The sequence below is a fragment of the Haliotis rubra genome, unplaced genomic scaffold (genome assembly GCF_003918875.1).
Source record: "Haliotis rubra isolate DU_JTF1 unplaced genomic scaffold, ASM391887v1 Scf31, whole genome shotgun sequence".
NCBI lineage: Eukaryota > Metazoa > Mollusca > Gastropoda > Lepetellida > Haliotidae > Haliotis > Haliotis rubra.
The window spans coordinates 1,378,152-1,404,318 of record NW_025766980.1 but is presented as its reverse complement, the minus strand read 5'-3'; the positions used below and the strand labels follow the sequence as shown (position 1 = coordinate 1,404,318).

The 26,167-nt window shown below is 40.0% G+C and overlaps 1 protein-coding gene across 1 annotated transcript in view; it reads right to left on the bottom strand.

Moving 5' to 3' along the window:
* Nucleotides 1-1,604: 1,604 nt before the first annotated feature.
* LOC124283078 (glutamate receptor 1-like) overlaps nt 1,605-26,167 on the bottom strand; it is a 49,065-nt gene continuing 24,502 nt past the window's right edge. The window contains exons 6-17 of the mRNA XM_046719100.1: nt 24,105-24,281; nt 22,312-22,515; nt 19,300-19,407; nt 18,283-18,390; nt 17,670-17,879; nt 15,453-15,808; nt 11,271-11,469; nt 7,397-7,644; nt 5,980-6,091; nt 4,057-4,194; nt 3,527-3,631; nt 1,605-2,762 (exon numbers count right to left, since the gene is read on the bottom strand). Coding sequence (XP_046575056.1) covers nt 2,685-2,762; nt 3,527-3,631; nt 4,057-4,194; nt 5,980-6,091; nt 7,397-7,644; nt 11,271-11,469; nt 15,453-15,808; nt 17,670-17,879; nt 18,283-18,390; nt 19,300-19,407; nt 22,312-22,515; nt 24,105-24,281 — 2,043 coding nt within the window. The 3' untranslated portion in view covers nt 1,605-2,684. The remainder of the gene's footprint in view (nt 2,763-3,526; nt 3,632-4,056; nt 4,195-5,979; nt 6,092-7,396; nt 7,645-11,270; nt 11,470-15,452; nt 15,809-17,669; nt 17,880-18,282; nt 18,391-19,299; nt 19,408-22,311; nt 22,516-24,104; nt 24,282-26,167) is intronic.

The window sequence follows — 26,167 nt, the reverse complement described above, 5'->3', positions numbered from 1 at the left end:
AGCCTCGACGGGCAATGACAGCAAGATAAAAAATGAGATACTAGTTTCAAGAAGACTGACCTTCACTGGAACATTGGCTTCGAAAAATCGGTTTTATCGAACACGTGTCACTTTTAGGATAGTAAATGCTTATCTCGGAAGACAGATGTCTATTTTAAGGAGATATTCTGGTAATAAATGCAACGATAACCAATATTGGATGAAAGGGCTCCCTTTTGTAGCATGCCTCTGTACAATATCCTGAATGTGTTATTGGAAACCAAATATATAACTGACCGTTATGATGTCGACGAAAAATGTCTAAATCTGATTTTGAAGATTTTTCGTTTTTCTTGATTACAATTTTCTTTGAGTCGGATGGAATAAATGACATCTAGCATATTTCGAGACCTCACATCGAATGTGAGATATATGAAACCACGACGAAAGTAATCTTCTTTTCAGTGTCTTTGTTTTGTGGTCTTTTGCAGCAACCGTTCGACACCCTCACTCATTTTATTTGCACGTGGGTTTCATTAAAATCATGATTTTCAAAACCGAGAAGACTTGAACAATCTTCAATCCCAAGATGTATATAAATGATGTCAAATCAATATTTTTAATGTCAAAGCACATCTGTTTGTACCATAATTTACCTTTTTAATTTTTAGTTTTCATTTAATATATTTTAAACAAGCAATTTCAATTGGATGGTGTGATGGGGACATGGTTCTATTGCACGAGATACTGATATGTTCATCATTTATGTACATTTCACAACGACACTTTATCTAAATAATAAACATAGAATACATTCCAATAGTCATGAACATTTGGATATATACAGACAAAAAACAAAATTTCAATTCACTGTAATCTTCGTTGTGAAGGAACATATACTTCCCATCAAAAGCTTAGACTCACTTAAAACACTCACTATATGTTTTATATATATATATATATACGCACAGAATGTCCAAAATACTACAGGTGTTCAGTCATAAATATCACATAGATAAATAAAAGCGGAATGCCTTTTTCTCCAAAATGTTTCGTTCTTTACTCTTCAGGGAGATTGTAATCACTTCTCCCTGAAGATAAAAGTGAAACATGTTGGAGATGATCCGTGTCGTGTGATTATTTCAGAAACTTCTTCTTATATATGTACTACTAGTGTACGCTCGGTATTCTCATCACTTTTATATATGGTTACATCGGAGATAGATTTCTCTACTAACTACTAACTTGGTGGGGACCAACTGCAAACCTTATGCAGATGAATTGCCCGAGGATCATGCATCAATTTGCTGAAAAACATGACTCAAATATCGTGCATGTGAACAGCTGCGTTTTGGTGTAAAGTTTTGTTATGAATTCGCCAATTTTCACTGATTTTTAGCATTTACTGAACTCATGACCAAACTCTTTTCAACGTTATGAATTCGTTTTACAATATCAGTTCATGTGTAAGCAAAAACCTTTAAACAGTATGGAATATTTTGCAAAATTTAGTTTAGAAAAGTTGCCTGAAGTAAGTGGCTATATTTACACTCGTGAGTCTAAACTTTTGATGGGTAGTATATTAGCAGTTAGCCAGGTGCAGGTGCCGGTGCACGTGTAGGTGCAGGTGGATAGCCGGACGTTGTTATTGATCATAGTCGACAAGAATACAAATAATCGAGCATGACAAACAAGTAGATGATAGAATGAAGAACACTGTCAGATCATGATCACAGGCCACTGCAACCATCCGATCCCCTGTATAGTCGGCTCTTAACCGCAATGTAACTGAGGACATAATCCTTTTCGTGACCGACAGACATATCTATGCATAGTCAATACCGAACGATAAACGTAAAAATCCAAAGCAATATCATATCACCATTAAAGATATTTCCGGATTTCTGAAAAATACTTTTCCCCGAAAACATATTCGAAACATTTGGATAAGTCCATTATTATTTAAGTGCCATTGTTTAAATTAACACCGGATATGAATATTTGTTTTTGCACTTTAAAATCACCACATTCATAAGTCTTAAGTCCAAAGCACGATGCAAGAGATAACCGATATTTCGATATTCAGTTGAGTTTCAAGCGGAGATATACCTATTTGAACAAAAAGAAGATATTAGTGCACAGGTTTTCGAAAGGGCAGAGGTGCAATTATAAAACAAAAAAGATATATTTGTGCAAAGAAATAGTGAAAGAATTGTCATTTTATGACACCAACACATTCGAATTGAAGCTTTAACATGACGTTGGGTGCGTTCATCCTCGAACCTCCCCACCACCCTCGGGATGTGCGTACGTGTAGCGATACATATTTACTACTTGAAACTGCGATAAGGGCATGGGTTTTCGTTGGTATAAAACACACAGAAAGTTCCATGTATGTCCGTACTTTCAATTTGTCACTTGACATGATACGTGTTTATTTGAACTGAAACAATATGTATTTTACCAGACAATAATGAACGTCTCTGTTATTCATTTCCCAAAGTATCGAGTCATGTGTTCAAAAGCTAATCTATTACAAATACGTTATTTGTATTGATTATAGTTATGTTGTCACACGGGGGAATTGGCCTCTGATATAACCTAACGAGCAATTGTCCATATCACATTCATTTACGACATTGTGTCGCCTCATTGTCGTTGAGCACGTGGAGGCCACATTACGGCAAAAATGGATGCCGCACTGGTCAGGATAAATGAATCGGTTCATCTGTTAAGGGATCGAAGGATATTAGCTGACGATCTGTTGGTTCCTTGAAAGAGCACTGAAACAGACAGAAAAAGGTATCAATTCTTCGTTACAATGACTTGGGACCAAATGCCGACTTATGTTGTGGCAACACAGTTGTAATGATCAATCTGGTGACACACAACCCGTCTGCAGTTACATCGGAGTGAGCCTAAGGTCAGTTGATACTGAGTGATGTGGGTATAACACGTCCTCTAAGAGTATTTCACTTCTATCGCGTCGTGTCAGCCAAAACAAGGACGGAAATGCGAAGTGAGGCAGATTGTTAACTTCCTTATCGAACAAAGCTCGGGTATGACAAATTTAGGCACATTCAAACCCAGACAGAGGGTCTTGTCACACCGATTTGCGGCGCCTCAGACAAACGAGTGACTCTGGTCCCTTTAAAGTGTGAAATTAACTACATACACCTGATGATGAATTGTGAAATATCGAGAGAGGGTAAAATAAAGACACATAGCATTTGAGACGATTTAAATTAAATCAGTACGTCACAGATGGGTGTATCAGGCGAAATCAATGTTCGCTTGACGAACCTCTATTATCCTTCAACTACATTTGGGAGGAGAGGGTTGTGTGTTGTATGAGCTATGATATTGTCTATTAAAGTAGAGTCTATAAAAATGGCTGAGGAGGTGGTCCGGGGATTTTCTAGAACAATATCTTGCAGTAGTAAAACGGAAACAATTTCACTCGTCTTCAGTTTTTTTCTGTTAGCATATCGAATTTTGGCTCCTTCATTAAAGTACAACAGTTTCAACTAAAACGTTAGTACTCTACCGTTCCGTTTTCTTCTGCCTCTGCCAACGGTGATCGCGGCAATCGAGTGAGTTGTCTCCCTTTCTTTGGTTCTACGACCGCAGTGCCCTTCATCCTTGAACCACTCTAAAACCCAACAACAGATTTTTATGGTGATAACGGCGACGAAGAGTTAGAAGTGAAAATAACATAATGGTTTTAGCATATCTAACCAATGTCCATACGTGTGATTGACCATACCTTTACAACTAAAATATAATAATAATTATCTTCCCAAGAATTTCACGTGATCTAATTACATGAAGGAAAACGAACGCTACATCCCGCATATACATTTTCTGTGGAATTACTTTTTTTTAAAAAGTAGCAGCAGCTTCGAGTGAAATCCGCAACACATCTTATACATGCATGGGGTTACTCCAATGAATCGTAGTACTTCTTATTTCAAAGGAAAATCAATAGCTCTCATAATTAGATTCCAATACATCATCTTAGGAAATCTATTTTATTGTCAACGAGAAATACAGCATCCAAACTTCAAAGATTCGCACCTTAAAGGATCTTCCCCTGAGTTTGTTCTTTATCAGGAAGTCCATAAACGCCACGAGAATAGCGAGTACTAAACCGCTGATGAGGATGTGGAATATCCCCGACACATTGCTCAGTGTCAGGGCGCTTGTGGCTGTGTCCTAAAATTGACATTACAAACAAATGAGTTAGGTGAAACACATACATATACAACATAAGTTTAATACAACGAGAAGGACTAAATGTCATATCGGATTTACAATTTGAAGTATTTTCAAAGCTACGTAGATTAAATCTCACTTAAGATTAATCGGTTATGTTTTCTGGCCGTTGCCGTAAACGTATTTCACAAAATGCATTTACATTCACTTGAAAAGATCAAAGAAAATTATCAAAACCTTCGTTTCTTTAAAAAACAAAGCCCACACAAGAATATGGCTACAAACGTGTTGCAACGTTTGATGGTTTATTTGACAGTCAGATCGGACCTCGTTATTCCCCTGGCCCGTCTCTCCGTTCGATATAGACACATGTATGTCTGTTTCACGGAAATGGTAGGATTAGATTACTTTCTGTATCCACAATAGAGACGAGCGAAAAACATATGTTCAGAGAAATTACGTTACGGTTCTAATGTCAGCAAATTCGGCATAGATGTTACATGGAAGAAACTTACAAACTTTCATGTCCACGTTACCTTCCAGTACGTACACGTACGATGCATTACTACCAACGTATGGAATTCTTGGAGAGTTGTGAAAGTACGAGACCATTAATGACAGGAACATTACAGAAGTCGTATATCATAAAATATATTCTGACAGCCACATCACTGAAGTATGTTAAAATGGAATTCCGCACACGTTACCACTACAATACGGACTGAATTCAGGAATTCGAAAATTCTTTATGCACTCCATCCACACAACAAACCCCACCCTCCCCAAATATATATGTAATAGAAACCAGTATTACAGCGCCTGCACCAAGCCGTTCTTTGAAGGAGCGGTCGGTAGCTACACTCATATCAATCTCATTTGTGAAGCTCAATCTCATCACTGACATCGGAAGAATTGTACTCCTATCATGTTCAGGTTGCAACTGAGGGTGAATTAAAAGCAATTTAGGAACAGGTATTATATTCTCGTAACAAACGACACTGCTTGACACATGTCAGTGTCTGGAACACTTCCCGGATATGTTTGGTCAGGCATCAGGAAGTCGATTGTCAACCCGTAAAAGCAGTGTTAATATTCTACATCCTTTCCAACGATTTGGGAATAGAATTTTATTTGTTCTCCTAGTTTCATTTATTTGCAATTCATCACGTAAGCCTTTTTTTGCCGGGACATGTTAAAAAGTATTATTACTTTTGATACAGCTTAACATGTGCGACAGTTTAACATCTAAGCCAAACAAAAGTTCATGGATTTCTTTTAAGTTGCGTGTGTTAAGTGTCAAGTATGCCCTTGAGTGTTTGCGCATATTTGACAGTTTATGGTTTTGTGTCACAAAATAAATCTTAATAGAGATTCAGGTTTGAATTCCATGCTACTTTAAATGTACATTTGTCCTTTGCAAGCTGGAAATGACGACCACATTACGGGCACATTAAGTACCGCCACATTGAACATAGCCACAGGAAACACGTGACATGTTTGCTCCGAAACATCGTTCCAGAACTTACATACAGCAGTCAGGGCCGTCCGCTAATTTGTCTCAGCTATGCTCATACACAACTCCATAATGATCAACAATGCATTCAAAACGTTGCTCCCAGAGGCAATCCCGAGACATAAACCAACACTAAAGGACTGGAGAGTTACTTGATTGGCATGCTGCTGATCGACTTCTGCAATGCACTGACCATCTTCACCATTAAGATCTGGGGCAAATATTCAGACCAGAATGTCTTATTGTGGTGCTTCATCGTCCGCCATGGTTACCTTGCCTCCACCTTCCTTGCCACACTGGCCTTTATCGTACCACCATTTCTGTTCCATCTTGTGGAGAACCCCTACCTCCCGCAGTTCCAACACAGCTATATTTATAGGGTCTCTGGAAGAGAAATGTCATAATGCCTTTCACTACACTGACATTTATCGAGTTGTTTACTCAGGTTTTCGGAAACTTGAAATATTGATACTGAATGTCTGTCTGACTGTGAATGCCATGGTACTGTGTTAGCTCTAGCAGTGGCAACAATAGTTATACGTTTCCTCATAATTCATGAACGCACCTGTTCATCTGAGGCATCTATTGTGTACACATTGCTCGCGAACGCCTGGTGGATCATCACTAATGTATGCACTATACTTTAGATATTGTGGGATTCGAACAATGAACTCAGGTAAAATCATATATTATTGAAACTTTATTAAATCAACCTATAGTTTTGTCAAGCTCGGTGACATTGCTGACTGCCAGTTATCGTGTCTCGATACTGTAGGCGTAGTTCATAATATTAATTATTGCTTTGTCTCATCAAGACTTATGTATTTACAGATGCTTGACTATTGAGTTACAAAACAAACACAAAATTGCACATCACTTATGATTCGAGTCACGTAAATGTATATTTACTCATAAAATAGACAGAGAGACAGACAGATTGTTTATTATAGTCTCACCTCGTCATTTTGATAAAAACCTACATACATAATATATACATGATAAAAACTATACATAATTTAAGGCAATATAAGCGTAAATGTAACGAGCCACCCTGTACAGAGTTATGAGAGACTTTAAAATTGTAACATCTATTGCAACATTCAAATCTTAAGAACTGCATAAAATAAAATGTTATCATTAGTAATAATGCGTTAAATGTAAGAATGAATGAGTGAGTGAGTTTTGTTTTACGCCGCTTATAGCAATATTCCAGCAATATCACGAACCCGGGCCTTCGGCGTGACGAGCGAACGCTTTAACCATTAGGCTACCCCACTGTCCCTTAAGAATGAATGACGGTCAAAATGACCAAATACAATAAGAAACACAAGGTGTCTTTCTATTAACAAATCTTAAAACAGCAACATGTTATAATGTAAACTAAGGTACATAAGAAGAGTACATCCTCTGTTTTGTGGTAATATAAAAAAATAACCAACGTAAATATTTTGAAAAGTGTCGTAATTGTTACTTACTGGTCACAGACATGGTGTGCGTGTTGTCGAGACACCACAGATATCGTACCCTTTTGCGATGTTGCCAGCCTATGTCTATTTGAAAGTTTGTGAATAGTCTCAGTGCTAGGATGGCTTTGTTGCACTGTGACTTTCAGAAGGGCTCAGGGCTAACTTGGTGAAACGTTGCTCAGGCCATTACGAGTGATATTGCTCCATTTAAAACACGTCATACCTTAAATCGGAGCCGAGTGTTGTAGCTATTCCATAGCCCTTGGAGTCCAGGTTACGCCCGACCTTCATGGTGTTACATGGTTTCCTTTGGTTAAAATACTCGTTCATGGCAGACTCCAACAGAAAGGCGAACTTTCCTTTAGATGATCTGACTCGCTCGACACCTTCATCCACTTTGGAAACAAAGGACGAGGGCACAGCATCCATCATTGAGTTCCACATCTGCTTGTACACCGTCACTTCAGAATCCTGCATCAAAGGTGAGAGACAGTCAACGTGAGTGGGTAAGATAATGAACATTAGAAGGAGAAGGCCAGAGTTCAATGTGCTATATATAATAGATAAATTATAAGGTTTTCATGACATTTTCCCGTGAAGGATATGTCGAAAATCTGCCCCGATAACCTGGCTAGATTCGCCCATCATTTCGAGCATATGACGATACAGTGACCTCAATATGCTGGGAGGTAATAAGAAAACACTAGATGATGAAATCTACCTGAATGATCTACTTATTTATTAGTGCAATGTATGCTTTATGCATTCAATACCAGGTGGGTTGGGTATGACCCACGAACAAGACCTGACAAGAGTCTGGCTCTATTTCCGTATCCCCAGTCCTCCGCTCCTAAACAAATTCATCCCGCGTGTCTGCTGGCAAAGGATGATACATTTCTTTCTCCATTAATAATTTAATGTCATTCACCGTTTGCCAAATGTTCGTGTGCTTCAGATTTTCTCAAGGGTCTGTTTCCATTAGTTGTGGCCTGTCCTTTGTCAAACCACCTGTGCCTATTTTTGGTTAGAAATGACATGGCGAAGAAATGAGGTCACTGGCAAACCGTTATATGTGGCTCAGTGTTAACCAGTGATGTCAATGTTGGTAAAGAACCAACATTTGCCACGGCAACCTCCTCATGTTCTGAAACACTGTCATCTTCATCTCCATCATGTGTGTTCAGTGTGTTCTTGTCCGTGTCAAGGTCGCAAAAACGCGCATTAAGAATCCTTCATTGCCTCCCCTTGCCCGTCAATTAGTCGAGGAGTCACTTGTTTTTTTTTTGTGGAATTCTCTACAGAATGAAACCTTCTATAAGTGAGTAGCTCGAAAATCTCTAGGATCTCAAGAAATATGTCAGCTTATTTCAGTATCGTAAATGGCGAATGAAATGGCATGGGTGGAATTTAATTGTGTTCAGATCAGCCACATTTCCCAGTTTCGGTTTCTATCACAACACTGATAGCGAGAACACAATGAAGACTCTGTAAACATGGCCTCTTCGCATGAGATTAAGAGAGAATCGAGTAATAGAAACATTTTTCAACTAGTTTATAATTTGCTGATGCACGCCTCAGGCATGTAGTCATGAGAGTCTGTAGGATGGACTTTAATCATACCCTTGTCTTTGTCTTTTTAACTATATTTCTAAGCACAATAAACATAATTCGGGTATTCAGGACAGACAGTAAACTGGTCTATTGAAATGAACATCAGCTATTTGCAGGATGCAGTAGGAATAGAAAATATTACGTTATTAAAAGTTGATGAGGCACAAAGGCCGACATTTGCCTAACCATCGATGATATGGTGCTGAATATTTACATGATCAAAATATATCCGCCGATCGCTGGGAAGGGTATCAGACACATTCTCGTGATGAGGTTGTTCTCAATTTCACGCAACCTTTCTAACGTCCTATACTGACATTAGCATGTGAATGGGAACAGTTACTCACACAGACATGTCAGTAACGAGCAGCCGAGAGACCTAGCCGTTAGGGATTTTAACAGTCTTAAACTGACGGTTAAAAAAATGGATGTCTATTTTTTACGCAATGCAATAAAAAGGAGCGTTATTCGTATTTTTCTATAAGATCACGCCTTTGAAAAATATTGATAAGAATATAAAATATTTTTTTACTAGTTCCTCTCTGACAGAAAGGTTCATCTTGTAGATTATAAAGATGCGGTTGTAAAGTACCATCATCTGACTCTGAGTGTTCACAGGCTCCAAAGGCGCCCACAAAAATGATAGTAAGACTTGTGCAAATACCACAAACCAAAGGTCACACAAGCTTTGACGTCTAATTTCCTGGCTGACTGACAGTGCTGTATATATTGCCATTAAGTATGACATCCACGAGATATGTCACGCAATGCAAAGGTGACCAATAATAAAATTAGTTTGCCAGACAGTCGTGAGCCTTGAAAACACTCTACCCTTTTTAATTCCTTGTTAGCATACAGTAAATGACGATATAAGTAGTCTGGGTTCTTGGTAACATCACTGAGCTGGCACAGTGATGAAAAATCAATCCATGTGTCTGTGGTGTGTGTGCATGGAGCATGGGATTGATATGCGATGGTGTCAATGACGCTGTTAACGTCGTAATGTATATTATTACTTGTATATGTTTCTTTTGAAATAAATCTATTGCTTGTTTGAAGAAAGAAATAGCGCCTGAAAAGATGTTAATCACAGTTATGGATGTGTTTGATATACTCTGGTATAGATTTTAGTTGGCATTATGTATCAAATAAATTAATATATGCAAACTGGTGTATCATATCAATATCAAGGATAACGAACAACAGGCACTGCCAATATAATAAGCAATCTGTATAAAAGTGTAAAAACCGAACATTTGGCTTCATCTGCTTACAGATGAAAACAGGTAGACATCAAGTGTGTTACAGGGAAACTTCGTGATTGTAATTGTTATGTAATTACAAGACACGTAATGTTGATATTGACTATATTATTTTGAGTGAGTGAGTTTAGTTTTACGCCACTTTTAGCAATATTCCAGTAATATCACGGCGAGGGACACCAGAAATGGGCTTCACACATTGTGCCCATGTGGGGAATCGCGACCCGGCGTGACGAGCGAACGCTTTAACCGCTAGGTTACCCCACCACCCCATACTATTTTGAGGCGCCCTGTGCAGCCCAATCACTAACATTATTTATATGCAGAGTCTGCAAATTACAGACTGAGACATGTTGAGGATATTGACAACCTCTTGCTGAGATCAACAGGTTTAACGCATGACAGTATCCCTCAAGCCTTCACCACATTGAAGACGACACAATATGTGTAATCTGATCACAAATACTATACTGTGGATAATGAAACTAACATTGCCAATGCATGAGAGCCAACCGACTTTCAGTGAATTATCAAAATTAGAATAAGAACGACTACAACAAACAGTTGTACACAAGTATGTTGTCATTGTGCGAGTGACTTATATTACCGGTAAGGCAGGACATGTTTGCCTCTTTTTGCGAAGACCTTGTGAATTTCAGTGATACTTTTACAGAATTTGTATTAATATTTTGCATTTCATGTCCAATAGATTCTGTTTCTGATGATAAGGGTAATAACGTTACATATATTTTTGCAGGAAATTAAAGTAAAATTTCAATATATCAGGGTGAGTTTCTGATTCCCAAATCCTTAAACATATTTCTATTATATTACGTGTGAGTGTGTACGCGAGAGTTTTCGATATTGTACATGTAACAACACTGGGTATGGTGACACCAAGTCGCCCAAGTTAGAGTCATAGTTGGCGGTCGTGCAATTTGGAACCAGAACTGGTTCTTATCACCGGAAGTCTGGTACCGGAAGTAAGCTGGGCCCCGTCTCGCATATCACAAGTTGGTGCTCGCAAAGCGAGCCGGAAACCACGGAAGTACCACCGACCACCAGATCCCGGCGTCGGCAACCCAAACGGAAAGTTTTAACAACATATACTTCTTCACACCAATGTTATATCGTAGTCTGTGATATGAATCAAACAACAATGAAAAATATATAAACAGCATCTTCATTTAAGCTTAAACAACAATATATCATGAAAATACATACCCTAAAAAATTCGTATGTTGAGCCATTTTCCCTGGGACCATATTTTATTTCTGTTTGTTTAACTAGGTCATCCGCTGAATCGATAGGTGTAAACATCCGCTCTATAGTGAGGAAGGCAGCCAAGTTGGCAGTATAGGAGGATATGAGGATGAGTGTAAAAAACCACCAGGCACTCCCCACTATACGGCCGGAGAAGGATCTGAGGACAAACAGCAAAGGCCAATGTAATGTCATAACGATTGGATCATGTGCTTGTTCAAGGTAATCCATTAATCTGCTTCTTAAAGTGAGGTCCAGATTGACTAATTCCTCTGGTAACAGAAGGGGTAAGATGAAATGGGTTTGACGTTGGGTTCAAGGTCATTACACTCATATAGGACAGTGTGTGTGTGTGCGTGTGCGCGTGTGTGTGCATGTTCTTAATAGAAACCCCACTCAGACACAGTATACGGACTCTAATCCGACCATTCCTCGTTTTATCCCCTGTGCACGAACACCAGGCAAGGGTAAAACAAGTACCATTTTTCAACGCATTAGTATCAGATGATCGAATAACTGTACTCTACGTAATGGCAGATCCGCTCACCAGTAATGGCCCGTTAACTAAGGTTTTCAGACTATATATTAGCATAGGGAATTTGGCGATAATTAATACAGTCGGTAAAGCCCTGTTCATAACCATGAGACATTTCCGCTAAAAGTTGTTTCCTTTCTTTAACCTTTTGGTCAATTTAAAACATATACAGTTTTGCCCTAATTAATGAAAAGGTACTTGTTTGTCTGAGACACTTTGTGAAATGTGATTCTTGCTCAAAAGTTTTTGATTATGGCTTCAATACCTATGTAAAGTTTTCAAAATGCCTATGGCTGATATGTGAAAATCATTTCCAGATAAGGCGCATCAGTGACAAAAATGATGCTCGACGCAGGCCCCTATTTAGTCTGGTACCATGTTTTTCCAGTTGATCAACTCACTGGCCTTTGGAAATGTTGGAGACGGTTGCCAATTTTGGGACAGGATACGCACACTTTGTCTGGTATCGTTACTAGTAGATAATGATTCATTAATACGTTTAAGATTCACAAGTAACAATTAGCAGGAAATTGTTTCACTTATGGAAATGGTTTTATGTCTTTCATATTCCTTCTTTCAGCCATGTTAACAATGTATTGTAATACAGCGACATTACACCATCACCGATTGCATATTAGTCTGTGTCATATTACAATTGTATTGGTGTATGTATTATTGCATGTTATAAAATACCCCTACTCTCGGTTGGTTTTAACCGTTAAAGTTAACTGACGCGTTTCTACACTTTCAAAAACGAAATTCTAAAGTGAAATCAGCGAAAAGTGAAGATAAAGAGATGCTGGTAATAGTTTAACACTTTGATTTTCTCCGACTTTTGTTTGATCCATTTTAAGGTACTGAGCCCCATTCAACAAAGCGATCGTAGCGCTAAGGTGATCGTAACTCCCATACTTCAACATAGACTTACGACTGTCGTAACCCTACGATCGCTTTGCGAGACGGGTCCCTGTTTGCTATCACATCCTTGATATTGAGGATGGTTTGTTACAGACCATCCTTACGTGAAGAACATCCGACTGGTCCTTTGTGTGCTAACAATCAGATGTTCGTAATCATATTGTCTCAATGATGTTCCCGTCTTCCAGGGTATTTACGGTAAACCAGTTAGACAACCATGATACAACTATTCAACCTCAAGGCAGTTAATACCATATCTAGTTTAAGCAGATTTATTCTTCCCAGTAAGCTAGAAGAAAGTAAACCGAACATTAACAGACATCAACCAATCACATCCATGATTCAAGTACACCATTGTCTTACGTTCATTGCAAATCGATTTCGGAAGGTTGGAACATATACGTTGTAAGTCCCACGTTATCCTTGGCCGAATATTCATCTCCACGAGACATCTCCAAGAAGTGCCATCATTACCAGGCTCTATTGGCACCATAAGCTGGAGCAGTGGATTTAGCTCGAGGGCGTGCGATAACTGGCTTTCAGTGCGCCGCATTAACTCTTCGTTCGGAGATACAAACTGATTAGGGCTTGGATTGAACAGCTGAGGCAGAAGCTACCTTTAACCGGAGGCATTCGTGCGTGAAATTACACGGTAAACCGGGATTGGGTCTTTAACGTGATTATTTGCTCTCTTCCACAAATCTCCACACACAGTTATCTTATTTCATTGAAGTAAACTGATTTAACTCATGCATCAAGGATTTCAGTTTGCATAGGTGCGAATTTGTAGGGGTTTTCGTGGTCATTTGTGATTGAAACCGTTTGTGGCAGTGATGAATGAAGGAATCTTTTTATGAGATGCGATGAAACGCCTCGACGAATTAAATCTGGCATATATCTTTTTTGTATCGACTGCAGGCGTGACCTGCATAGACCCACGAACAGCGATGTGTGTATGTATAGGATATATATATATACTGAACAGCAAAAGAAACGCAAGTTTCGAAAAAATGAAATTTCATGATGGTAAGCGTTCATGTTTATGGAACGTTCATGGAAAAGTGACGTAATGATCCAAGATGAGATGATGTGATGCAATTTGACGTCCATACGAACCATTCACACAAACACACCAACAGTGCAGCAAAACCATAAGTTTAGCACGTGCATCAACGGTTCTGGATGGAAAGCATGCATTTCACTCTCAGGTATTCTTTATAAAGGTTTGTGTCAAAAAACAGTTCAGTATTGACGCTAGGAGGTGTACGCAAACGATGCCTAGACTAACGACCGAGCAGAGGGGAAAGGCCATTGGAAAGTTGCACTGAGGTAGCTCTGCAACCGCTGTAGCTAGGCAATTGGGCTGTCATCTTACCACCATTACACGACTTGCTCAACGTCATCAGCAAACCTGGGTTGCTGCTGATCGTCCTCGTACCGGACGGCAACGAGTGACAATTCATACGCAAGATCGGTTCATCCGGGTCACTCATCTAAGGAACCGAACTCAGAAGCAGTAACAGCAGGAAGCAGAAACAGTAACAGCAGCCTTAGTTCTTGGGTAAAGTGGAGCAGTGTCCAGCGATACGATTAGGCGTCGTCTTCGGGCTGTTGGAATCCACTGCCGACGGCCATATGTGGGGCTAGTTTTGACACGTCAACAACGCCAGCAGCCCTCACACAGCAAGGGTGTCGATGGATCATCTGGCTCAGAACAACGTTAACATTTTTCCATGAGCGTCTCTTTCCCGGATATGGCTCCCTTTGAACATTCTGGGACGAAATTGGACAGAGGGTTTTGGCAGGTAGACAGCCACTCACACTTGCACAATTGGAATACAGATTGGTGTTTGAGCGGAACCAGTTGCATCAGGCAGTCTTTCAGACTCTAGTAAACTCAATGAGGCCACGTTGCACGGTCTGTGTGCAAGCTCAAGGTGGCTATACGTGCTACTAAAGAGACTGTCACTTTTCGCGTTCAGGGGTATCTCCATTTGACGGACTGTGATCAGTGTGAACTTATTGCAATTCAATGTCAACAGCAACTTTCAACTGTTAAAGTGACAGTGTTTTCTATAGAATAAATGATTAGACATGATTTTGGTTGTCTTCTATTAAAAAACCTGACAAAAGCCAGACTTGCGTTACTTTTGCTGTTCAGTATATATCTAACTAAGTAGCATTTACAGACATTAGCGATATATGATACTCGCACATTTTGGGTCACAGGACAATTTTGAGTGAGTGAGTGAGTTAAGATTTATCGTCACATCGGCAATATTTCAGCCATATCGGGACAATTTTGAAGTTTATTGGACACAATTATTTGGCTAGTAATGACACCTGGTCTCTTTATGTCGAACACCAGCCAAATTCACTTGTTTGATGTATGGCACAAGGTAATACAGACGCTTGGGTAAATGATGGCAATGAGTGATTTCTTCCTGTTGTCTTTACTGATTCCCATACATTTCCTCAAAAGCAAGAACAACAAACAATTCTACTCAAGCCAGCATTTGCGTAATTCCTGTGTTGTTTAAATGTTAACTTTTAAAACAATGAAAATAGTTTTGCCTATTAAGTGAATTATGTGACGTTGTGCTCCACTCAAGGGTCAATCCAGAACGATGCCATCAATACATCCTTTAAAATCAAAGGAAAAGTGTTTTTTGTTCGTTGTCGTCACCTACCTTGGTGATATATCTGATCCTTGTTGCATCAAGGCTCCGAGCGCAAACCATAACGTGTTACACAACGTAAACGCTGTACTTGCACTCTGACCTTCACCTGTGCATTCAACGTCCCATTCAAAGGGAGAAAACTTTCCCACAAGGAACAACACAAAGCTGACCGCCAAAAATCCGAGTGTAATGCATAGCCAGATGCTTTTGGAGAAGGGATCCATGAAGGAAAATATGCCTGGTTTTTGCTTGTCTGGGATTTTGATCATGATACTGATCCCTGTGTTCATGAAAGGCTTGGAGAAGTCAACCACACGCTCTCGTATTTTTGTGATCGTTAGTGGTGCAATGGCAACATCGGCTTCCTTTGAAAGAAAAAAAAATCATTTTAAATACACGGGCATGCTTTAAGAAAGTTACAATTTCGTTTAATACATTGCCTTACCGATACCACACAAGGCAATAACATGCTGGTTTCAAAACATCAGCTGGTCTAAACTGCAACTCTCATCTCTCGCCCTCCCCGACTGAATGATGTGAGTTTGTCAACAACATGTTTTTAGAATGCTTTTCAACCATGCTAAATCTACATGCTTCTGCTATCCTCGATTTTGTCAAAAAGAACATTGTCAACAACACGTTTCCTTGGGGGCCACATACTATTAACATTAAGTGGCAAATTGTCTCCCTTTGACAAGCGAATATTTTCTAATACAGAACCTAACAAATTATCTCCCTTTAGCTGATATCGAAATTGATGCTTTGTTTCGTTAATGATAGTTTTGTTCATATTTAAATTTATAAACATAAAAACAGAGTACATATCATATGATAATCCCCGGCATTTATAGAAGAAAGAATATGCCAAAAGGAAAAGACCCCAAATGTCATCTTCAATTCATACTGCTGTATCCTTCGCAGTGGAGATGCAGTAGAAGGTCACGGCGACCACATCGCCAATGATGCCATCATCACTGACAGAGGTTTTGGGAAGTACTCTTAACATCCACGAATTATGTCCCTTTGGAGGACTCTTCACAGTATTGACTTCCGTGCAAGTAATAACTTCCATAATTGAATCGCAGGATTTCTCACTTCTGTGTCGACTTAATATTGATTTTAATTATGGATTCTAATGTACCTGCATCTGTTCTGTATTCAACAAACTGAAGATGTACAACTGGTCCAGCTGGTCATTAATATCTTGACGAACAAGTGTACATGCACGTGCCTCTTCAGCCGGCCATTAGCATTGGAGGCCAGACATCTTGAGTCTTGCACATTAACTTCAGCTTTCCTTCACTTACACTATAGCAGGTCATTCATACCACAGTGTCACTCACTATATGACAGGTGCTCACTCACTACATATCAGCTGCACTACTTTCACGCACTATATGACAGCTGCACTACTTTCACTCACTATATGTCAGCTGCACTACTTTCACTCACTATATGACAGCTGCACTACTTTCACTCACTATATGACAGTTGCACTACTTTCACTCACAATATGACAGCTGCACTACTTTCACTCAGTATATGACAGCTGCACTACTTTCACTCACTATATGACAGCTGCACCACTTTCACTCAGTATGTGACAGCTGCACTACTTTCACTCACTATATGACAGCTGCACTACTTTCACTCACAGTATGACAGCTGACAGCTGCACTACTTTCAGCTCACTATATGACAGCTGCACCACTTTCACTCACTATGTATATGACAGCTGCACTACTTTCTGCATTACTTTCACTCACTATATGTCAGCTGCAGTACTTTCACTCACTATATGACAGCTGCACTACTTTCACTCACTATATGACAGCTTTACTTTCACTCAGTATGTGACAGCTGCACTACTTTCACTCACTATATGACAGCTGCACTACTTTCACTCAGTACGTGACAGCTGCACTACTTTCACTCACTATATGTCAGCTGCACTACTTTCACTCACTATATGACAGCTGCACTACTTTCACTCACTATATGACAGCTGCACTACTGTCGATCATATTATTTAAGCTGCAGTACTGACACTCAATTTATAACATGTTAACTCAAGTATATATCATCATCATTACTTTGAGAACAATTGCACCAAACAATTACAAATTGCAGCTGACATAGAGTGACTGGCAGTGGAGCAGCTAACATATGTGTCATGGAAGACAATCGTAATACAGTTGACTATATCCTATTGCAAGCTGACTGCACCTCTCTAATGAGTTCCCCGATCATGCCCGTCCACGAGTTGTTAGGCAGCCGTCCTCCGTACCCTCCATCTTTCACTAGCTCGATGACGTAATCAAACTTGACAAGTTCCGCCACATGTCGGGCGAGATCGACACAGTAGCCTTGGAAACGTTCATTTCCGGTGCAAGGGGAGCCATTGGGTGGACAATCCTTTATGACAAATGGATCAACCTGTGAAAGATTTCATATTCACCTATTGACATCAACCAATTACTGACAGTCCTGAAGTAAAATGACTGAATCTGATTAATATTTTCGAATATGTTTCATTTTACATACCTCATTAAACATGACTATTGTTAGTTCCTCATTCAATAAAACAATCAAAATAACATAGTCTTTAATCAACTTGTGGAATTAAAACGGACCGAAATACTGTGGCGAACTCACATCGTCTTCATAATTCGACACATCAGAAAACAACGTACTCAAGCATGTCTTGGGTTCAACCTGTGCGACGTAACTGACGTTTCAACCATACGTTTCTAAATTAGTTGTCATGCATGGTATTCTGTAGCGTATAGACATGCCGCGGAACGATATCTAAACATGCAAATGCTTGCCATGCCCTGACCAGTATGGTAGTGACTATCCTGGTTCTGTTTGCTGGTAAGGGAAACGTCTCCTTCTCGGGTCGAGCCATGCTTGTGTTGAAGCCGTCAGATTTAGACCAGGTGCCTACCTGTAATACACGTGTTATTCTATACAGGAAGAAGGTGTGCAGTTATAATTCTAAATGATACATGTGTGAACTTCCTTTTTTTGTGACTGGCTCTATCATTCATTCATTCATTCATTCATTCATTCATTCAGGTCACTTTTCAGTAGTGGCTCAGGTGATCGACATTTTTCAAGGAGCCGCAAGTTGTTATTCAGAACTGCATCCCTCAGGCGTGAAACAGCCCTAGTTTCCCCTGATTGAGAGTGAGTGAGTGAGTTAAAATTAACCTCACCTTGGCAATATTTCAGCCATGTAGTGACGAGAAAGGTTTTACACACACAATAAATATAAGTTGCAAAATAATCAGTCATCGAAGGACTGTAAAATAACTAGAGTATCACAGATGGAGTCTACAACTAGCATGTACATGTAAAACTATTTTATTTACGAAGACAATACAACATAAAAACGGGCTATAGGTCGCCAACAACTGAAGGTAGATCACCATACTAGGGACCATGGGGACTTACAGTGCTTTTGCTACTCCTGATTAAGACCAATAGTTTGTGAACACTATACCCGTGCTCGTTTGTTTCATATAAGCCCTGCATCAGGTGTGGTTTCACCCTATAACAAGTTGATAAATCAAGTATCAAGTAAAATGACTATGTCTATTTTCACCTGAGATTTCGTTTCGTCAAAATGAGTCAATACGATTTTGTTAAAATATCACTTTAGTTTCTGTTGGGCAACTGTGCAGGCCTTCTACCAGAGCAGGGGCCCACTTCACAAACCGATGGTAGCACTAAGACTCCATAACTTTTAGACGAACTTACGACACTCGTAAGACTATAAATGAAAGTAGCGTTGTTTAGAGTGACTCCACACGGCAGTTCCAGACATTATCGTACAGTAATTAGATACACTGACCTTTCTGAGTTTCTGTTTATACTCCAGCTGTAACACATCCAGTTTGTGACGTTGTCGGATACCACTGGAATGGAAACCAATCCTTTTGGAGCGTCCCCGTATCTTGACCTGACATGAAAAAAATATTATGATATAAGGAATAGTAAAGTTAATATATACTTCCCATCAAAAGTTCAGACTCACTAGTGTAAATATAGTCACTTACTACAGGCAACTTTTCTAAACTAAATTTTGCAAAATATTCCATACTGTTAAAAGGTACTGTTTACAATGAACTAATGTAATGTAAAACAAATTCTCAACGTTGAAAAGGTTATTGTCATGAGCTCAGTAAATGATAAAAATCAGTGAAAATTGACAAATTCTTAACCAAACGTTACACCAAAACGCAGCTGTTCACATGCACGATATTTGCACATGCCTTTCATCCATTTGATGCATGATCCTCGTGCAATTCATCTGCATAAGGTTTACAGTTGGTTCCCCCAAGTTAGTGGAGAAATCAATCTTCGATGTAACCATATATACTGAACCACAAAAGAAACGTCGCCTTTTGTTCTTACAAGGTGGTGTTTTTATTATGATTGTACCGTTTTGTTAACATGTTTTCAGTCCAAATTGACAGTTATTACCAACATCAGTGTGTTTTCTGATGAAAAGGCATATCGACCAAACGCACCGAAAAAGGCAGACATGGTAAAAGGTTCCGTATGACATTCGTGAAAATGAAATGCACGTGCATGTCGTGACAACCCTACCAATGAGAGCGAGTCCTAAACTCGTGTAAAATCATTTTTGTTTTGACACAATCGCCATGGCACGACTTACGAGAGATCAGAGGAACCAAGTCTTGGGACGGTTGCAAGTTGTCCAGACTGCACGGAGGGTAGCCACTCATTTTAATGTTCATGTTAGGACAATCTACCGACTGCAGGAGTGGTATCGGGTCACTAACAGCATCCAAGACCGTTCACGCAGTGGACGACCTGCAGTAACATCACAACGTCAAGACCGACAGATTGTGCGCAACCATCTGTAGGATCGCTTCCCAGAGCGATGGAAACAGCTCGCCAGACCATTGGGACTCACAACAGACCCATCAGTGCCGATACAGTGCGTTGACGTTTGCGCGAAAGATAACCTCTGCTGTCACAGACCATATCGTAGTCCTGTCCTCACCGCTCATCACCGCCAAAACCGACTGCAATGGGCAACTCAGCATCGAAATTGGCGTTATCGACAATGGAGAACTGTGCTTTTATCTCATGAAAGCCGATATTGTGTTTCGACAGTCGATGGCAAAGAGTGAGAGTATGGTGAAGGCGTGGGGAACTGTTTTCCATTAGTGTATTGTTGAAAGAGACTCGTGGGGTGGTCCAAGCATCATGGTGTGGGGTGCAATTGGTCTGAACCAGATAGTTTGCATCGTGGTGTTGCAGAATCTCGGTCCAGGATGAGGAAATGACGTGACAGCTGCTCGCTATATTGACCAAGTCATAAGGCACCACGTTGTACCACATTATGGACGTTATCACAGAAATCACATCTTCCAGCAAGACAACGCTCGTGCGCTCATTGCCAGAGCAACATTGGACTTCCACGACAACATGACATCCAAACCCTACAATAGCCTGCAGTCACTCCGGATAGGAGTGTCCAATAGGACACCTTTGGGACGAGATTTTAAGAAGACTGAATGACCTCCAACCAAGGCCGACAACTGCGGCTGGACTGTATCAGGCATTTCGCAGAGTATGAACCCAAGTGCCTATGGCCTTCATCAACCGGCTAATTCATATAATGATAACATACGAACATGCATATGTGCTCTTATATCATGCATATGATGCACTACGTTCCTCCTTCACAATGTTACTCGCTACGAACCGTTTTGACCCCATACCCATCTTAACACAGCGTAAAAAGAATCGAATGGGGTACAGGTGTATATGCGGTGTGAATATAAGTATAAGAGAGTGAATTTACATTAGTCAAAACTGCTGAGCGAGTGAGAAGGCCTTATCGACGGTTTCAACTGCATTTTAATTATTCGACGCCTCGATGAATGGTTGGTCACTGGATTGTCTGGTCCAGACTAGAATATTTACATATAGCTGGAATACTGCTGAGTGCGGCGTTAAACCAACCAACCAACTAACCAACCAACCAACCAACCAACTAACTCAGATGAATGGTGATAAGGTTCAGGCCAATTGACTGCCCCAAAGACTTTGTCGTGAAAACTTAACTTAGTTTGCTGGAGTGATGTTCTGTGAAGATCGTCAACATTATTGTTTATCTTTGATCCTAGTATGCATCAGCGGATCATCGCAATTATTAAAGAAGGCAGCTCTGCACGGGGAATCCGAGAGCATAAACTAAACCAAATATTCTTTATATGTCTACTCGAGTGGGCAATTTGGACCTTTGGTGATGTGGACAATGCAACAACAGGAAATTGCATTTCAAATCCGTTTCTTTAATACATGTATTTGGATAGTGTGCAGTGTTGTATTGGAAAACAACCATACACGGGCGCAAGATCACAGACTGTATCAATACTCATTAATCGTCTCTTGCGTCATACATGTATGTAGGACACTGAAGAACTGTATCCCACGTCCACACTCCGCAGAGCGCGTCTATTTGTGCGGTTACGCTTGTCTCAACGGTATGCGTAAATCTAATGAAGGTTGAGAGTTTCATTTGCCATATTTGAATTGTAATGTCAGTATGCGTAGAGAACAAAAGCAAAGGTCACACTGCAATAATCAAACGCACATTACTGGCAATGAGATATTATGTTCAATATCGCTCCACAGAATATCAGACAAGCACGACTTAATGGCTACAAGCGTTGATACATAAGTCTAAGGGATCGATAAAACACAGATTTTTACTTTCCTACATTTTGAAAAGATGCAGGATTACCATTAGTAGGGTCAAACTGATCGCCCTGTGCCAATACATATACGTAATTAGGTCATAATGCTGACATTTATGACGCATCACCTTGGTAATGGCCTTCTTGATGGTGAATCCGTGCGTCCACGGTTTGATGGGGAAGTCTCTGCACTTGACGCCCCGGGTGCCATCATTGTACACTTGTCCGTGTCGGAATGTCCGGTAGATGTCTCGGTCGGTTGGACTGTCCAGCAGGAGGTTGAACGCCCGGGACACCACCTTGATTCCGTCTGCGGCCAACGCAGCTTCAGTCTGGGCAGATACAGGACATGCAGGCATTGTTAGTGATGTTCTTATACGTAATGAGTGCATGTAACTGTGGAAGATAGTGGTGGGTGAGTGGGTGAGTGGGTGAGTGGGTGAGTGGGTGAGTGAGTGAGTGAGCGAGCGAGCGTGCTGTTTAATGTCGCACTAACCAATATTCCAGCTTTATGGCGGCTGTCTGTAAATATTCGAGTCTGAACCAGACATGTGAACGATGAAGCAGCTTGGATAGTTAGTGAGTGAGTGAGTGAGTGAGTGAGTGAGTGAGTGAGTGAGTGAAAATGCAATTTCGATTTAAGGCCCACGTGATAAAGAAGAAAGTCATTCACTACTTTTTGAAACACGGTGGTTTTGGCGGACCAAAGGTAGTATGTTAACATTATAGTCATTATAGTCTGTGTTGAAAAAAACAAACAAACATGCAACTTTAGCAGAGGTTTCCATGTCTACCTGGGTAGTGATGACAGATGAATGGCCATCATTAGATGTCCATAACAACAGCAACAGATCCAACAATGAGTATTTGTGATGAAGATGATGATAATGAGGATGTCGATTATATTGTGCTAGATATTTTTATGATTCAATTATGAATCATGACTGAAAGTAACATGTTATATTTGGGATTACACGTTCTCAGTAAAAGTACAGATTGTAGTACCTTTGTTGGGTTGAGTCCCATCCGGGATTCGAACCCACACTCTTGAAGTCAGGCAGCGCACAAAGTCAGCCATCTAACCCACTCAGCCATTGCGGCTTCCCCAAACTGGCATTCTGGATGGGACTCAACCCAACAAAAGCACTAGATTCTGTACTTTACTGACAAAGTATAATCGCAAATATAAGATATGTTACATTTGCCCACTTCCTTAATGGCGTGTGTTCATGACTTTAAGGAGTATGTTAGATGCAGATGGGAAACCAGCGTCTCTATCACTTCTTGAGTGAAAATATTAAAATACATTAACTTAAAATATATATTTCAGATGGATGATTTGATTCTCTACAAGTACACGTGGTGGTACTTGACGTAATTAGAATACGATCCGCGTTACTGTCAAAATGACGTTTCAGTTTGCAAAACTAATAGGAACGCTGACGTGAACCTGTAGAAAAACTCATGTTCCTTCTGTAAACAATACCGACACAGATAATCCATTTCCATCTCATTACTTAATCCATTCCAAAACGGGTTTTAAGTGTCGGTCATCAGAGAGCCAGATCCACATTACAATCGGAAAATCTCAGGGAAATATTGACCTAATAATAAAAGCTTTTCGACATATGTTGAAAATCGGCTTGTTTTGATGAGCATTGTTAATTCAATGGGCACGAGGTGTACACAGATCGCCATCAAACATTAATCACTCACTCCGCTCCCAGAGGAAAGTGACATTTGGAACACGTGCTATCGGGTTAAACCATACAAAGGCTGCTTGCACCCGTGAAATGATTCTGGAAATGGAATTAACGTGTCCCCTCCAGCCCCATCAGGCACAAGGCAACCAATCCGGAATCTAAACCAGTGTCCATTATGCTATTGACATAGGAAATAGAAAACTCATGTCCAGCCTCACCGATTCTCGAAACTTCAGAGGTGTCGGTTTACCTAACCGGTTTAGGTTCCTCCCATGGGTGATGCCAGCTCTCATATCCTCAGACATGCTCTCCCCACGGCGAGGCTCCAGCAAACGGAAACCGGTTACGTTGACCCCTCCGTGTAGAAATGATTTGAGGTCTAGTAGTTCGATATCCTGCAATGCACAATATTGACGAAAGCGATAAACATACATGCATGGATATGATTACCGTATTGTGAGATAGGCAACAGGACATTGATTTAGGAGACATGATACATGTTCGGCCTACTGCCGTTACTTTAATAACACTTATGGTAGAAAAGCCACAAGTACGAATCAATGTTTCATGTACAATTTGATTCACTTTCAAAGTTCATACGTTTAAAATGTGGATATTCTTTAGAAAAGTTTGTAACCAGGGCCGTGTGCATGTAAATGTTAAGATTAAACTAATTTGACCAATTCTGAAAGCCGAAGTTAAAACACACACACACTGCATTGAAAGGTTCGTGACTCTGGAAGAAATCAGGTCCCATGTGAAAACGACCTCCTTTTCCGCCCACATGAATTCTGTTTTTAGTACCTGTTTTACCAGTGAAAGATTGACAATGCGTGATGCTTAATCTTGCACGCTTTGAAAAACAAAAACAGTTTCCCTAAGAGATTTGAAAAAAGGAATCCACAGACACTGAAATATAATGACTCCAATGATGAATTTGCCAACCATGTTCGAGTAAAGGCATGTTTGTAGTCGCTTTTAACTCCTAAGCTAGCTTTATGAATGATAAATTGGTACTGACCCACAAATGCCATTCACCAATGATGTGATTGACGTGAGTCTGGCAACCGATATTAAATAGACATGGATGAATACATTTCATGGAGAGTAAACGTCAAAATATTACGCTTTGATGGGCACCTTTTCGTTATTAACGCCTGATTGGAATGGCATGGAAGACTACGCGAACAGTCTGGAGTGTAGGAATCGGGCGATATTGCTGTATGTTGGAATAATACCGACCACGCCCTTTCCATAACCATAAGAAATCTCTGCGAAAAGCAGAGACGGTTGTACTATATTTTGAGCCTGCTTTTGTTAGTACAAAGCCTCAGTAAATAAGGCGGTCTGTAAATAATAGTATCTGGACCAGAAACTCCAAAGATTGGCGTCATGAGATACGAATCACTATCAAATAGTGATGATACAAGGTGTTCTTTAAAAGGTGAGCGGATCCTGCCCCACCGGTGGCATAACCAAATGCAACTAGTCAATTGATCACCGTAACAAAACAGAACGTAGACATTAAGACAGAGATTTGCATCATTTTGGACACTGATGCATCAAGTTTGTCCTCCATATGTTTACCATAAAAGTTCTTGAAAGCTTTACAAAGACCTTGAATGCTGCACCTTTGAACAACATCTTAGCAAGAATTGCACGACTCTCTTTGACACCTTAGTAAACTGAACATTGTCGATTGTACATCAAAAGTTGTGTTTACAAGAAATTGTTTCCCGCCATGTGAAAACAACATCTCTGACTTCACATGGAACTTCGATCATAGGATGAAATATAAACTGTTGCTATAATTGTGTTTTCGGCTCCGTTTATTGTTTTGGTCCAATAGTAACGGTTTTCTTTTCATTTTACAATAGAGCATCCTTATATATCAAGATTTCACAGAGCGTCATTGGACGCTTTCTCAGGAGGTTTTCGATCAACATTCCCACATGTCAGGTCACATTGACAAAAAGGACGTCCGTTACAATTCCTTATTTCGACTTGTTCAGTAGGTATTTTAGGCGAACAATTGACTAACCTAGCACTTGGATAGAGATTTTTTATGAATATGGAAAGGGTCTTGCACGCCTGTATGTAGAAATCCATGAACTGTACCCAACGATGAACAGGTTGTACTTGATATTAGGTTCCATCTTGCATTCATGATAATCAGTGGTACATTTACAAAACGTTCTTCGGTAATCTACCTTTAACGCCCAGTGAAATGTTTAATGAATAACGGAGATTACCTATCCTGAAGTTTTAATACATTTGCGAC